This window comes from Xiphophorus couchianus, chromosome 2, assembly GCF_001444195.1.
Source record: "Xiphophorus couchianus chromosome 2, X_couchianus-1.0, whole genome shotgun sequence".
Classification (NCBI taxonomy): Eukaryota; Metazoa; Chordata; class Actinopteri; order Cyprinodontiformes; family Poeciliidae; genus Xiphophorus; species Xiphophorus couchianus.
In genome coordinates, this window is record NC_040229.1 from 806,150 (window position 1) to 820,734 (window position 14,585).

Consider the following 14,585-nt stretch of genomic DNA (forward strand, 5'->3'; position numbering starts at 1 on the left):
CTTGTTCTCTCCTAAAGCTGAAGTTTGGTCTCGAATTTTGTGCAACTTAACAGTTGCTCTGCAGTTCCGCTAACCTTTAGCTTATCGAGGATGGACTGGACATCTGTTGGTGGCTCAGGATGTCTGCTAATGCTGCCTTCATCAGTGTTTGCTGAAATTCTCTGAAACTGAACTTTACACAACTGGTCACTGTTTACACAGTCAACTTCAGTCAAAAGTCCAAGTCTAGTCCTGGGTTTCATCCTCATCACAAAAGTTCATGACCTGGACAGGAAAAACTTGCCTCTCAGACATCAACTACCAGTCAGTCGCCTGGCCAGGGTCCAGGAGCATTAAAGGACAGTTTTCACTGAGTTTTGCCATAACTGCAGCAGCAGATGAGGCTTGGCTAGTTTTGAGATGTTTTAGAAAAATATACAGGTAAGATTTTGCTTCTTTGATTTTCATGCTTTACATATAAACAATAACAAAGTGAAAGTATAGGTTTGTGCTTCTAACTGCACTTTTTTCAGGCTATATGTTGTGACATGCTATTGTCAGGAATTTAAATATGATTATTTTTTACTTATTTTCTATTGTGTTGTTTGTTTCAGAATTGCATTTTTTTTTTCTTTTTTGACTTGGGGTTACGATGGCAGACAAATAAATATAATAGTTTCAGAAAGATTACGGAAAAAAATGCCTGAAATAGTTGAAAAAGAAACATAAAATCCAGGTTTTATATTTTTGAGGAAGTAAATGCCGAGTCCTACAGATTTATGTGCAAAACGTGTGAATCATCCAAAACAAAAGACCTTGTAAAATGTTGCCTGGAGCTGATGAGAAAGTGTCAAAATTCACTGTGAAAGAAATCCTGCACATCACCTGAAAGGACACTCAGCGAGGCAGAAGAAATTACTCCAAAACCAGCAGCTGCAGTTTGCAAATGCAGTCAGAGACGTTAATTATTGGAGGTATTTCCTGATAAAACTAAAACTGAAGTGTTTGGCCATAATAACTATCGTTACATTTGAAGGAAAAGGCTCAAAACATCGCTACAGCTGTAAAGAAGGAAGGTGGCAGCATATTGATGTGAAGGAGTCGTTTCTTTTGTGCTCTTCACATGACATGATGAAGAAACACGATGTGGAAATATGGAAGCATCATGTCATGGCAACATGTTGTGCAACATTAGAATCTAGTTCAGAAACATCACAGTACTATCTAATAATTATCACTTAACTAACTCATTATTATCATGCATTTTTCATCAGAGTGGTAAAATTATCTTTTTTCTTATTAACAGGCGGTTTGTCTTGATGACAAGTGTGCAGAGATCCTCAGAGAAACAGGATAACTCACTCAAACCTTGGCACGCTAACGCAGCAGGATCATTACAATTTCCAACACGAAATTAAAAATAAGCTGATGTCATTTAAATATAATTTACTTAGTTGGTGTTAACATAAAGTAGTTGTTTAATTTCTGATTAATTACATTTTAGCTTATTAGAAATGATAATAAACTACCACTAGCTTATTATCATTAGAAATGATTTCTAATAATAGCTTATTAAATTACTGAATTACAGAATTCAGTCATTTTCTTTTACTGAAACAAAATTACATTCCAGGTGGATTTAATTTGTTATTATTATATGATTGTGCAGCTAAAATAAATCATCAAACACTTGCAGTGAAAAATTACTCCTGAAAGTCATTTTACTTTGGAAAAAATCCAAATGTGCCAACATTGGCTTCTATGTTTTTGCTTTTTATTTGATTCGGTTTCAGACGACAAAAATCTTTTAAAAAATGTATTTTACGTAGCTAATTTCATACCTTAGAGAAATTCCTGTGCAGTGGTTAATGCCAGTGACGGTTAATGATTATAACTAACTAGGCAGTAATTCCAGGATGTGGGAATAAATGCAACGCGTCACATCATCTTGGTTAGTCAGTAACTCATGTGGTCAGTTTAATCTTAACACGTTCCTGGCAACTTTGAACCAAAAGTAAAAATAAAAACTCCTGGAGCGTCTTTTCACAGAAACACACTCAGGTGATTAAGCCTTTGAGGAAGCGTCGTTTTACAAAAACTGGATCATTTTCTGCAACGTTTTTATCTGTCATGTGATTCCTGATTTCAAGTCATTCAAACACATTCTGCTTTACGTTCTAAGTTTTCTTTAACTGAATTAATAACGTCAAAAAGACACAAAAACTGAGCTAATCAGTTACGGCAGAAAGATGATTATTGATGATGTCATTATACGTACTGAAACACGAGTCAAGTTTGAGTAACAATGTAGTCCAAAGTGTTTAATTTAAGTTTTACTCATTAAATATCTAAAAAAAATCTTGGTTTTGAAACTTGTATTAAAAATAAAAACATATTCCGTACAGCAGCTCCAGTGCAAAATAAAATACTAATCAAGAAAGTAGTTCAAAACTAATTTTCAGGAACTTGAAAAAAGGATTTTTGGTTGGAGATAAATCTAATATTTCACCAGGATCTGTTACAGGAAAACATTTCATCATGAAATCTTTTCCTGTTCCTCGTCACAAACCACTTCAGTGGTTTTATTTTTAGTAGATTTTCCTGGAAGACATTCAGTGTTTTTCACATACAGCTTATTTTGCTGCATCCTGAGAACAAGAAAAAGAAAAACTTGATTAAAACATTCAAATACAGGAACCAATAAAATGTGCAAATGAACATACTAAAAAAAGCTCCAATGCCTCATGTGATGTCAAAGTTTGTTTTGGGTGTTAAAATGAGATCTAGAACAAACTAAAAAAATAGAAAATCTGTGTTTGAAAAAAATATAATTTTCACTTTCTGCAGGTGAAAAACTTTATTTAAAGTAGTTTTACTGATTTGACTGAAAACCTTGATTGGTAGATTCAAGGTGAATTTTAGGCAAACTTTAGAAATTAATGTTTAAAAGACAGAAACTGGATAACATCTTAAGAAATCTTAGCATTTACCTTTTTTTAGATATTGACAAATCCTATTAAGTTATGTCAGTGAGATAAAAGTGATTTCACCAAAAATAAAAATAAAAAAATCAGTGACTGGCATAACCATGAGCTGTTATGAAACATGCAGGTTTAATCTTTTTATAAGAAATCTGGCTACTGAACCACAGAGTAGCTGATTCACTATGACTAAAGCTACAGCTGCACGTTATGCACCCAGTAGGGGGGAGGGAGAGTTATCCTGCACCGTTAGGAGGGACACAATGGACTGGGTGACTTATAAAAATCCCAGGATATAAAAGGTGTCAGAAGGATTCTGTTGTTACATTCACAATGGCTTCGTGGAAAATGCTGCAGGTTCTGGCTTTGCTGAGCCTTCTCTTTGCAGGTAAGTCATTCTTTTGTTTAGAAAAGTTGAAAAAAAGAAGAAGTTTAACTAAATTCAAAGCATTGCATTGCTTAGACAGGAAAATAATTCTAAACCAGCTGCAAAATCTAGTTTAATATGCACACAACTGATTAAATTTCAGACTAAAATATATTTTTTGTGCACATAAAACTCATCTATTTTATTCAACATGTTTGATTTGTTATTAAAAAATAACCAAAATCTATAACTTTAAGAAACTTGAGATATGAACAGAATTGCTTTTTTTTTACATATTATTACTATGGAAAATAACAGATTTTTTAAATGTTTCTGATGTTTTTTCTCTCCTTTTCAGAATCACACGCACAACTTAAAGGTATGTAGACGATTAAATCTCTGATTTTTTTAAAAGAATGTTATAAATAAAATAAATTGACCTGATTTCTCTTTCAGAGTGCGGGTTCGCTACTCGAAATCCCAAAATAGTTGGCGGTCAGGATGCGTCACCTGGAAGTTGGCCGTGGCAGGTCAGCCTGCAGAGGAAAGGATTCGGGAATCCATTCCATCAGTGCGGCGGGTCGCTAATCTCCAAGAACTGGGTGCTGACTGCAGCTCACTGCGTCAGTGGGTCAGTAGAAAAATTATTTGCCTTTGAGAGCAAACATTACTTTACAAATGATTTACAGTAGAGTAGCTGACATTCCTGAAATATTTGACTTGAAATGTTGCATACACTATAAAACATTTGAACTATATTTAGTTGAGTCTACTATCTTCTTCTCTTTAAGTCAAATAAATTTAGCGAGTTTTAGATTTTGGACCTAAATGAGTTTGTGAAAGATAAACTTACAGCAGTAAGTTGTGTGAACTTTTCATTAAGAGTTGAATAAACTAGAGTTTTTATGTTAGCACTTAAAAAACTGAAAAAAGAACTGAAAGTGGGAACTATTTCCCAGAATGCTTAGCGGCGTGTTTTTGTTTCCTGAGATGAAGCGTTACATTGATCTGACTCTTGTGTTATTAAGGCAAATGTTTATTTTAATGCAGCTGACAGTTTGCAAAGCTTGAGGATAATGTCCTGATCACACTAAATGTTTCTGAGCTGAATTCATTGAGATGTTTCATAAAATTCATCATCAGATCAGAAATTTGGTTCATGTGATTTGAAACTAGAAGTTCAATTATAATAAAATAAAGTAAGTCATTAATTTAACTTGACATTGTGAGTAAAATAATAGAGAAATGTGTCTCTTTAACTGAGTGAGGACAGTTTTTTTTCTTGCATTTTGTGAAATAATTATTAGGTTTAAATTGCAGCATTAAGTTAAAACTCACAATTCAAGTTTAATGAACTTAAAAAACAATGTTTAGACAACTTGTCTCTTGTTGTTAAATCAACTTCATGAACTTTAATTTCTGAGTTAAAACCAAAATTATTTTCTTGTTGACTTAAATTGCATTTTCTAGGCAGCAGGTGGACTTTCATTTTCAAGTTAAACCAACTTAAATGCTTTACAGTGTAGTTACTCAAAATGTCACATAGTTTCCCAATGTTAGAAAGAAACAGAACAAAGCAGCAGGGAAATCTAAATTAAATGTAAATAATAATTAAAGAAGCCCCATGTTCCTGAATGAGACCTTTTTTCTGCAGGACCAGACCGTCGGAGTGGCAGGTTTCTCTCGGTCGGCATCAGCTGCAGGGCGGCAACACAAACACCCAAGTAAACGTGGGAGTTGCTCAAATTTTTGTGCATCCTGGATATGGCAGCAAGACGTTCAACGACATTGCGTTGCTCAGACTCTCCTCACCAGTGCAGTTCACAGACTACATCAGACCGGTGTGTTTGGCAGCGAGTGGCAGCCGGTTCAACAACGGCACCGTTAGCTGGGTCACCGGCTGGGGAAACGTAGCAGAAGGAGGTGAGATTTGTGTAAATAAATACTGTGTGGTTTTGTTCTGATTTGCTTGGCTCTCGGCCCAGAGTGGCATGGCTGAAGGGGCGGCACAAACACTTAAAAAATGTTGATTAAGGATCACAGCTGTGCCTTAATAGATGAAACCTGGAAGTACTTGAGAGCCCTTCTGAAAATGCTTAAAATTTCCAGAGGTGGTAACGTACCCAGAAATTGTGCTCAAGTAAGACTAGCACTACTTTGCCTGTTAAAAAGCATTAATTACATCGAGTTTTTATTCATTTAAAATAAATTTTCTGAGAGTTTGGACTAAAAACTGTATTCCGATAATAGATGTTGAGTATGTCTTGCGTTGTGTTGGTTGTTTGGTAAAAGTTTACCAAGTTCATTATCAATGTGTGCGCCTCCTCTTTTTGCCCCACAGTGCCTTTACCCCCTCCTCAAACGCTCCAGGAAGTGAAGGTGTCAGTTATAGGAAACCGGCAGTGTAGCTGTTCCTATGGAAACGGTGTAATCACAGACAACATGATCTGCTCCGGTGTTCTGTCAGGAGGAAAAGACGCATGTCAGGTAAACTCGTTGGTCCAATTTAAGCTCATGACCTTTAGCGAGTCTTTACATTTTGAAATCGTCCTTCCTGTCCCTTCAGGGTGACTCAGGAGGTCCGATGGTCAACGAGCAGCGCTCACGCTGGATCCAGTCTGGGGTTGTCAGTTTCGGCCTCGGCTGCGCTCGGCCCAATCTGCCTGGCGTTTACACCAGAGTGTCCCGGTACCAGTCCTGGATAAACTCTGTCATCCGAGACGAAAAACCAGGATTTGTCCAGTTCACCTCCAGTGGAGTGGATCCTGACAGCAGCTTCAACTGCAAACGGCGGCCATTTTTACCCAAATAACAAGAACAACACTGAAACTAACAACTGGGTTGGTCCAGGTGTTACACTACAAATTTAAGTAACATAATTCACTGCAAAACCACAAAATCTTATCAAGTATTTTTTGTCTAGTTTTTAGTGCAAATATTATTCCTTAATATTCCATGTTCCATGTTATCAGTTAATTTGTCTACCAATGGAACTAGTATGTTTTCATCAATATTAAGGAATTATTTACTTATATATTGTAAGTTAGTTTTGTTTTATTTCTATTTGACCAGAAATACTTGGTAAGCTTTATTTTTACAGCGTTCTTAATGTAGGTGGGAAACTGTTTCCTTTAGTCCTTCTGTAATTTTGCCAATGTTCCTGTTTCTGTGAATCATTTATAGTGATTTTAATTATTTAATAAACTCATTCGAGCATCACACCAATGCTTTTGTCCTTATTTAACACATGCAGCATCAAATTTGAACAAATCAACAGACTGACACCAACATGAATGATATTATTGATGCAAAGAATACAAACAGAAACCAATGATGAGCGTTACTGACTGGTTTAACTGCAAGCTGAGTTTTTACATATTTTTTTTATTTTGAGAGATCGGTGATCAGCTGACATTTACATGTGAATCTGATCTTATCCATCGATCTTATTTACCTCAGCAAAGGTCTAAAAATCATCCACTGTCCTCTTCTGCTCTGCAGTGAGTGGTTTGACTGACAGACCGGCCCGCAAAGTCACTTCTGTTAACAATAGTCGCCCCGCTGTTACCAACTTTGTTGCTACATTTATCAACATTTCAGACAAAAAAAAAAAAATTGGCATCGGCCAAAATCGGAATCAGCAGGTCAGACTTGCTAAAGATTGATAATCTGTGATCGACTAGAAAACTGCAATCGGTGCAGCCAAGTAATTTAATAAATTTTTGTATTTTTGACAGAATTTCTTTGTTTTTTATTTTGAACTCCTGTCCTGTAAATGTATACGGGGCTTTTTGTCTGAGATCAGCAGCGTGCAAACTCTTTTATTTGTTGTTCTACATTGCCACACCTCACCAAGCAGATATTCATAAAACATCATTTGACAGAGTCTGAAAGCTTTTTGCTGCTGTTTTATAATAATCAGGAGGATCCCTGACTGGTTAGTTTTGATTAAAGTTTAATAAAAACGTTTTAACAGTTTAAAATTGTAAACTGTTACAATTTTAACAGTTAGCCAAACGCAACCTGTTGAAGATAAAGAAGTGTGCAAAGAATTTGAGACAGAAGTTAAACGTCTGGCCCAGTTTTGAATCTTTTGCTGCCTCTAAACATCCGGGCGGAGCTTCAACGCTGATCTTCATTCATGTGTTACAATAACTCATTTCTGTTGGTCTATCACACAGAATCCTAATGCACAGTTTATTTTATTTTATTATCTTATCTAAATACTGTTATACCTACAAACTTCTTTATTTTAGTTGATTATGTATTGAGAATCTCCTCCTGGTCCATGATAGCTGAAACAACACAGACTGTAGAGCCACAGCTCAGAGTTTAAAGTGATTTTAAGTCTAAAATGACACAAAATAAATTATTTAGAAATAAATTGATTCCTTTAGATTTTTTTCTCATGAAAGTGACCGAAATAAATATTTGCCCTGTTTTTTCAGTTTAAACCAAAGTGCAACAGAATATGCAAGACAGTTATAGTTGCATTAGAGTATCTTTATTAACAAAACCTTTTAATTTATAACAATAAATTAACTCGTAAGTTAATTTATTGTGTGGGAAAAAATATATACAAATATGCAAAAATTACAGTAATAACTGAAGAGCAAACAAATAAACATTAAAAGCAAACATTTAAAATGTTTTTCCTTAAATATTAATTACTTTTTTGTTGTTTTTCAACTATTTTTGGTGTGAGAAAATATGCATTAAAGGGTTTCGGGTGGAATCTCTGAGGTTTTGTTTTATCGTTCGGTGACAGGCGGCCGGCGCTGACAGGTGAAGCTGCTGTCTGGATCCTCTCCTCTGGAGGAGAACTCCACAAAGCCCAGTTTGTTAAATCTGATGACGGAGTTTATCCAGGACTGGTACCGGGACACTCTGGTGTAAACGCCAGGCAGATTGGGCCGAGCGCAGCCGAGGCCAAAACTCACAACTCCAGACTGGATCCAACGTGAGTCCTGCTTGTTAACCATCGGACCTCCTGAGTCACCCTGAACGGCAGAAAGGAAGAATTAGTGGCTTATTATTGTCTCTCCAGGTTGGGCACTTGGGGTGCTTGTGTCATATTGACATACTAATATATCAAAATTAGAGACTTCATCATTTCTAGGTTACACTCTGCCTGTAACATACCTGCTATTATTAGCTTTCACTGCAAAAACACAGATTTTCTCAAGTATTTTTAGTCTAAATTTCTAGTGCAAACTTCTTAGTACACATGAAATAGGACCAAAGTAGCTTACAAGTACCTTTTTAGCAAGATGTAGGAGTTTGATTTAGGTAAATAAATCCTCAATATTGATTAAAAAAAATTTGTCATTCCACTGGCAGATAATTTCACATATAATATGGGAAAAATATTTTATTAGACATGAAATAATCTGCCAACTTTTCCATCAATATTAAGGAATTATTAACTTAAAACAAGCTCCCATATCTTTCTAAAAAGTCACTTGTAAGTTAGTTTTGTCTGATTTCAAGGGAACTAGGATATTTACACTAGAAACTAGACAAAAATACTTGGTAATTATGTTTTTTGAACTGTACATTATGCTGGTATTATCTTTTGTCTTGAGTTTAACCTCAAGCAAAGATGCTCTAATTTAATTTGCATTTTGAAACACAGAGTGGTATTTACTGTAAGTGCAACATATTAATTTAACAATTTTAAAGTAACATCTGCAGATGAACAACGAATTTACAGTAAACAAGTTCAATATCTTTTGTTTTTAAAATGTGAAACACAAATGCAGACAGTGTAAAATGTGAAACATATTACTACAAAATAAAATAAATTGACGCTCTGGCGGTGTTGGGGCCCTAAACTGCTGCTTAGCTTGCTTTTGCCTTGGGCCGGCTCTGCATCCAGGCGACTGGTGAAACGATCAGCCTACCTGACAAGAGTCTTTTCCTCCTGAAAGAACACCAGCACAGATCATGTTGTCTGTGATGCTTAATCTTCCAAGCAAACAGTTGCACTGTCTGTTTCCAATAACAGGCACCTTCACTTCCTGAAGGGTTTGAGGACGAGGCAGAGGTACTGTGGAGGATCACATTACTGAGATTAGCACACAACAATACGTACTCTGCAACATTAACTCTGTCATATGATTGTAATGGAGAAAATACAAGGTTTTTTTTTATGAACAAAGTTAATTTGGTTTCATAAAAAGCAAAAACAAAAAAATAAGCATAAGTGACACTTTGGTCCTCTAAACATTATCGCTTTTAATTTACGTTTTCCTTCATAATTCTCTTTTTTCCTTTTTTTCTTGACCACTAGGCTGGAAAAGGAGCCATTTTTGCCTCACAGTGAGAATAAATCTGTAAAACTCACTGTCAGAGAGCAGCAGTAGCTCTCATGTTGGAATCACCAAATCTCCATGACGACCATAAAATGGTTGTCATGCCAACCAAAACTATGGGAAGCACGAAACAGCAGGAAAAGGTCTTCTCTGTCTACCCATCACAAACCTAAATGTGTGTAATTTATTAAACCCAACTGGAACTTTGAAGGTGACCTATTATACTTCCTTAAACAGGTTTTGATTGGTCAATTGGAAATACAAAACCTGTTCGTTACATTTTGCACAACATCATTCTCAGATAATAAGATTTCAGTCTGCTCAGTTCTGCCTGTTTTAGGGCGTTTTGTCACTTTAAATCCAAATAAGCTGCTGCTGGCCACGCCTCCTCCACCCCCCACCCCCCACCAAACTCAACATTTACACTCGCACATGAAAATGGCAGCAAACAGATTTGAAATTATACAGCTGAACATATTTGATAAGCAGAAGTGGAGCCTCCTGTGCAACCAACAAGAATGCAGCAAGTGGTTTCTGGATGGTAAGTCAACAACAAAACACTTGTCTTTCCCAGCAGCCATTGTAAAGTACTGTACAGTGATAAAATCAGCTGACCAAATGTGTTGGAGCTCTGCTTACGTTGCTAGGTAACGGGCTGAGCTTGGTTGATGTTGCTAAGTAATGGTACAATTCCTATTGACTGTGACTCAACAATGGGGAGATTTTTCAAAGGGCTTATTTAAAAACATTTACTCATTGCCAAAAACTGGCTGAGTGTTTTATTTAATGATTTGAGTTGAGACCCAAATGGAAACATAAAAATGTGCAAAAAGTGAATATTGCACAATATATCCTCTGTAATCCCTGATGTTGGTTGGATGGGAAAAAAAGATTGAATGAAACGAAAGTGGTAAATCGAAATAAAATTAACTTTTTTTTTTTTACTTTTTTGGTCATCTCAAAACAACAGGAGATAATTTATCCACTCAATAAAAGCACTAAAAGTTTGGACCGGTCAGGATGAGTCTCCTCAGGTGAAACTCACCTCCTTCTGCTACGTTTCCCCAGCCGGTGACCCAGCTATCGGTGCCGTTGTTGAACCGGCTGCCACTGGCTGCCAGACACACCGGTCTGATGTAGTCTGTGAACTGCACTGGTGAGGAGAGTCTGAGCAACGCAATGTCGTTGTCGTTGGTGGTCTGATTGAACTTGGGGTGTACGATGATTTTTCCAATGTTCCTTCTCACTACGGTTTTCATGTGTTTGTCCCTCCGGTTCTGCTGCCCCAGAACGGCCTTCCACAAGGACGGAGTTGGACTGCAGGGGTAAAAAAAAACAAACACAAGGAATTTATTCCATTACAAAAAATTATGACAATGTTTTCAACTTCTTTCAGTTGGACTCAGACCTCAACCTTCAGAGTCACACAAAGACAGTTACAAAGTCAGCCTTCTATCACCTGAGTCGCTTTCAATCAAAACTAAAACTCCACCTGTTTAGAGTTGCTTCAGAACCATAATAAATGAAACATTAACCAACATGTTTGATGTTTATTGATTATTTTAACGATGAAACATGATAAAAATCTAAAGTTGCCTTGGTTTTACAACTGTGGGCTACTGAAAAGTTGTGCTGGTGAAATGTGCAACATTTGTGAAGCATTTAGTTCTGCCTACTATTTTCTTCTCTTTAAGTTAAATAAATTTAGTGAGTTTTAGATTTTGAACCTAAATGTTTGAGTTTAGGAAAGATAAACTTACAGCAGTAAGTTGTGTGAACTTTTTATTAAGAGTTGAATAAACTAGAGTTTTTATGTTAGCACTTAAAAAACTGAAAAAAGAACTGAAAGTGGGAACTATTTCCCAGAATGCTTAGCGGCGTGTTTTTGTTTCCTGAGATGAAGCGTTACATTGATCTGACTCTTGTGTTATTAAGGCAAATGTTTATTTTAATGCAGCTGACAGTTTGCAAAGCTTGAGGATAATGTCCTGATCACACTAAATGTTTCTGAGCTGAATTCATTGAGATGTTTCATAAAATTCATCATCAGATCAGAAATTTGGTTCATGTGATTTGAAACAAGAATTTAATTTATTCTAAAGTAAAATAATGTAAGTTGTTATTTTAACTTGATATTGTGAGTAAAATAATAGAGAAATGTGTCTCTTTAACTGGGTGAGGACAGTTTTTTTTCTTGCATTTTGTGAAATAATTATTTGGTTTAAATTGTTGCATTACGTTAAAATTCACAATTCACGATTAATGAACTTAAAAAAACAATGTTTAGACAACTTGTCTCTTGTTGTTAAATCAACTTCATGAACTTTAATTTCTGAGTTAAAATCAAAATAAATTGCATTTTCTAGGCAGCAGGTGGACTTTCATTTTCAAGTTAAACCAACTTAAATGCTTTACAGTGTACAAATAAACTGAATTGTGTTTTACATTTTTCTTTCCAAATGACCCAGTTGAGAATAATCGTAAGCTTATTTTTTTATGACACGCTTCCTTTCACTGCAACCAGCAGTGTTTGTAATGAGAACTTTGTTTATCTTTGCACTTACTCAGTGATGCAGTGAGCTGCAGTCAGAACCCACTTCTTGTTGATCAGGGAGCCGCCACACATGAACCAGCCAGAAAGCTGCAGCTCCACCTGCCAGGGCCAACGTCCAGGTGAGGCATCCTGACCTCCAACTATTTTGAAGTTGCGCGGAGCGAAGCCACATTCTGAAACAAACAATCAGTTCAGACGACATTAGGATGCAAACGTTCAACTAATCTTATTGCGCAGGATATTTTAAAGAGGCTTTAGGTTTCTACCAACCATTAAGCTGTGCATCGGATCCTGGGGAAACGGGACAAGAACAAACACATTTCAGTTGATTTTATTCAACAAAAAACAGCACTTTAGTTTAAAGCCAGAGCTCAAGATTTACACTAAAAATATATTGTTTTTGTGATAAAATTGTAAAGAATACCTTTTTAGTGTTAATAATAACAATAATAACACAGAAAAGAGAGAGAGCTTCCACCTACCTGCAAAGAGAAAGTTCACCAGAGCCAGGAGCTGCAGTAGAGTCTTTGCAGCCATTGTGGAGGGAAGTGCAGAATCTGTGTCTGAAGCTCTTTAAATATTTTCTCCCATCCGTCGCCTCTTCCTGTGTGTTTCACCTAAAAGCCAACCACATGGGAGCTGCTCCGCTGATTCCTCTTTCTAAGAATCATGTATGTTTCCTTCAAAGAACTGCCATGATGTAATGGTGTCAAAAATAAACGCCACACGCTTCACTTCAGTCTTCCTGAAGGTTTATACAGGGACTGAAATTCTGCTTGTGTAAATTTATTTCGACAAACATGCTGTAACTTTTCCGTCAGTAGAATTTGAGTTTTGTATGTTTAATTGTCGTTATTTCATATAATATAAAAACATTACAGAACTTTAGCACGATTTGTCTCATCTGAGGCTTTAACCCCTTAACAACATTTTTACCAGTGTTTCACTGAGCAGCAGCTCCTATAATGAGCTCAGCAGCTCCACCAGGTGTTTGCTAATTGCTGCTGGCTAGTCTGAAGGAGCTGAACGAAGGACTGCTGCTGTGCTCAGAAGCTTGGAAACCGCATCTCAGAGGAGGAGCTTTGTCCTCGAGGGCGGGGCTAGGTCCACCCAGCTGAATGGTTGCCATGGAGATTAAAGGACTTTTTTCAATGATGCAGAAAGAGTCAAAAATGTGAAATCTGGTTTTGGGGCCCTCTAGTTCTGCTAACGATGTGGACTGGCTGCAATCAGCAGCCCAATCATTAGATCATTCACACACCTGCCATAAACTTAATGCATCTCTAGCAGTGCTGTTTACATTATTTACATGTATAATCGGTTCCATTTATTGGCCAACTGATTTATTGACCAGTTGATTTCTGGGAGCCGATTTCCTTAATTTTGGGGGATCGTGATCTGCTGATACTTAGTGAAGCCCATCTTATCCACTGATCTTATTTTTGTCAGCAAAGGTTTATAAATCAGCCTCTGTCCTCTTCTGCTCTGCAGTGAGAGGTTTGACTGACAGACCGACCCACCAGGTCAGGGCTGCACGTTTACAGTTAACAATATTCACCCCATTGTTGCCAACTCAGGGACTTTCTTGCTATATTTAGTGACATTTCAGACAAAAAAAATTAATATCAGCCTAAATCAAAATCAGCAGGTCAGGATCTTTAAAGATCGGTAACCAGGGATCGGCCAGAAAACTACAATCGGTGCAGCCCTACACACATATTCACGACATTCTTTGATTAAATTAATTTATCTTAAGCGTTACTCCAATAGCTATAAATGTAATTTACACCAGGTGAGTCTTTCTCCCCTGGAATGTGGACCGGTACCGGTACTGGACTGATTCTGAGCCGTCAAATGATTTTAACAGAAGTTTCAGGTAACTTAGAAGTTGATGTAAAAATATTGTTTGTTTTAGCCACAAAATGATTTTGCTCAGCAGCAAACAACATATACAGCATAGAGCAGCCATGTATGCTGTAGCAGCCATGTAGCCTGACAGAAAAACATTTTGCTAACAATGTCAAACATTGAGAAGTTTTAATTATTGTTATCAAAAACTGTGGTTTGAAACCAAAAATACCTCAGAAATATCCAGAGCCAAGCAGGAGAATCAACTCATTTAAAGTTAAAACTCAGTTTCACACAAACACACAGACCCTAGCTAGCATAAATGTTTGGCTGTTGAACTGGACCGGTCCAGGTCGCTATCAAGCTAATTTTCTATTAGCAGCTTTACAAATCTTTACATTACATTACATTACCAAGACACATTAAAACGAACCTTTATCTTGGCTTTTTTCTATTCTTCCTCTTCCTTTTCTCCCTCCCTGAAGGATAAGTCCTTTTTTGAGACATTGTTTTGCTAACTTAACTTCTGACCGGAGCTTTGG

The 14,585-nt window shown here is 36.6% G+C and overlaps 2 protein-coding genes across 2 annotated transcripts; one reads left to right on the forward strand and one right to left on the reverse strand.

The window, feature by feature from the left end:
• The first annotated feature begins 1,628 nt into the window (after window positions 1–1,628).
• LOC114161985 (prostasin-like) lies at window positions 1,629–6,552 on the forward strand. The gene is made up of 6 exons (XM_028045731.1): window positions 1,629–3,348; window positions 3,686–3,706; window positions 3,784–3,958; window positions 4,982–5,250; window positions 5,669–5,814; window positions 5,894–6,552. The coding sequence occupies exons 1-6, from the start codon at window positions 3,294–3,296 to the stop codon at window positions 6,137–6,139; spliced, it is 912 nt and encodes a 303-aa protein (XP_027901532.1). The 5' UTR covers window positions 1,629–3,293; the 3' UTR covers window positions 6,140–6,552.
• Window positions 6,553–7,920: 1,368 nt separating this feature from the next.
• Window positions 7,921–13,193, reverse strand: LOC114152033 (testisin-like). The gene is made up of 6 exons (XM_028029684.1): window positions 12,678–13,193; window positions 12,466–12,486; window positions 12,206–12,368; window positions 10,687–10,958; window positions 9,231–9,376; window positions 7,921–8,327 (listed from the first exon to the last, which is right to left on the reverse strand). Exons 1-6 carry the CDS (start codon window positions 12,730–12,732, stop codon window positions 8,079–8,081), a joined length of 906 nt encoding a protein of 301 aa, XP_027885485.1. The 5' UTR covers window positions 12,733–13,193; the 3' UTR covers window positions 7,921–8,078.
• Window positions 13,194–14,585: the final 1,392 nt, after the last annotated feature.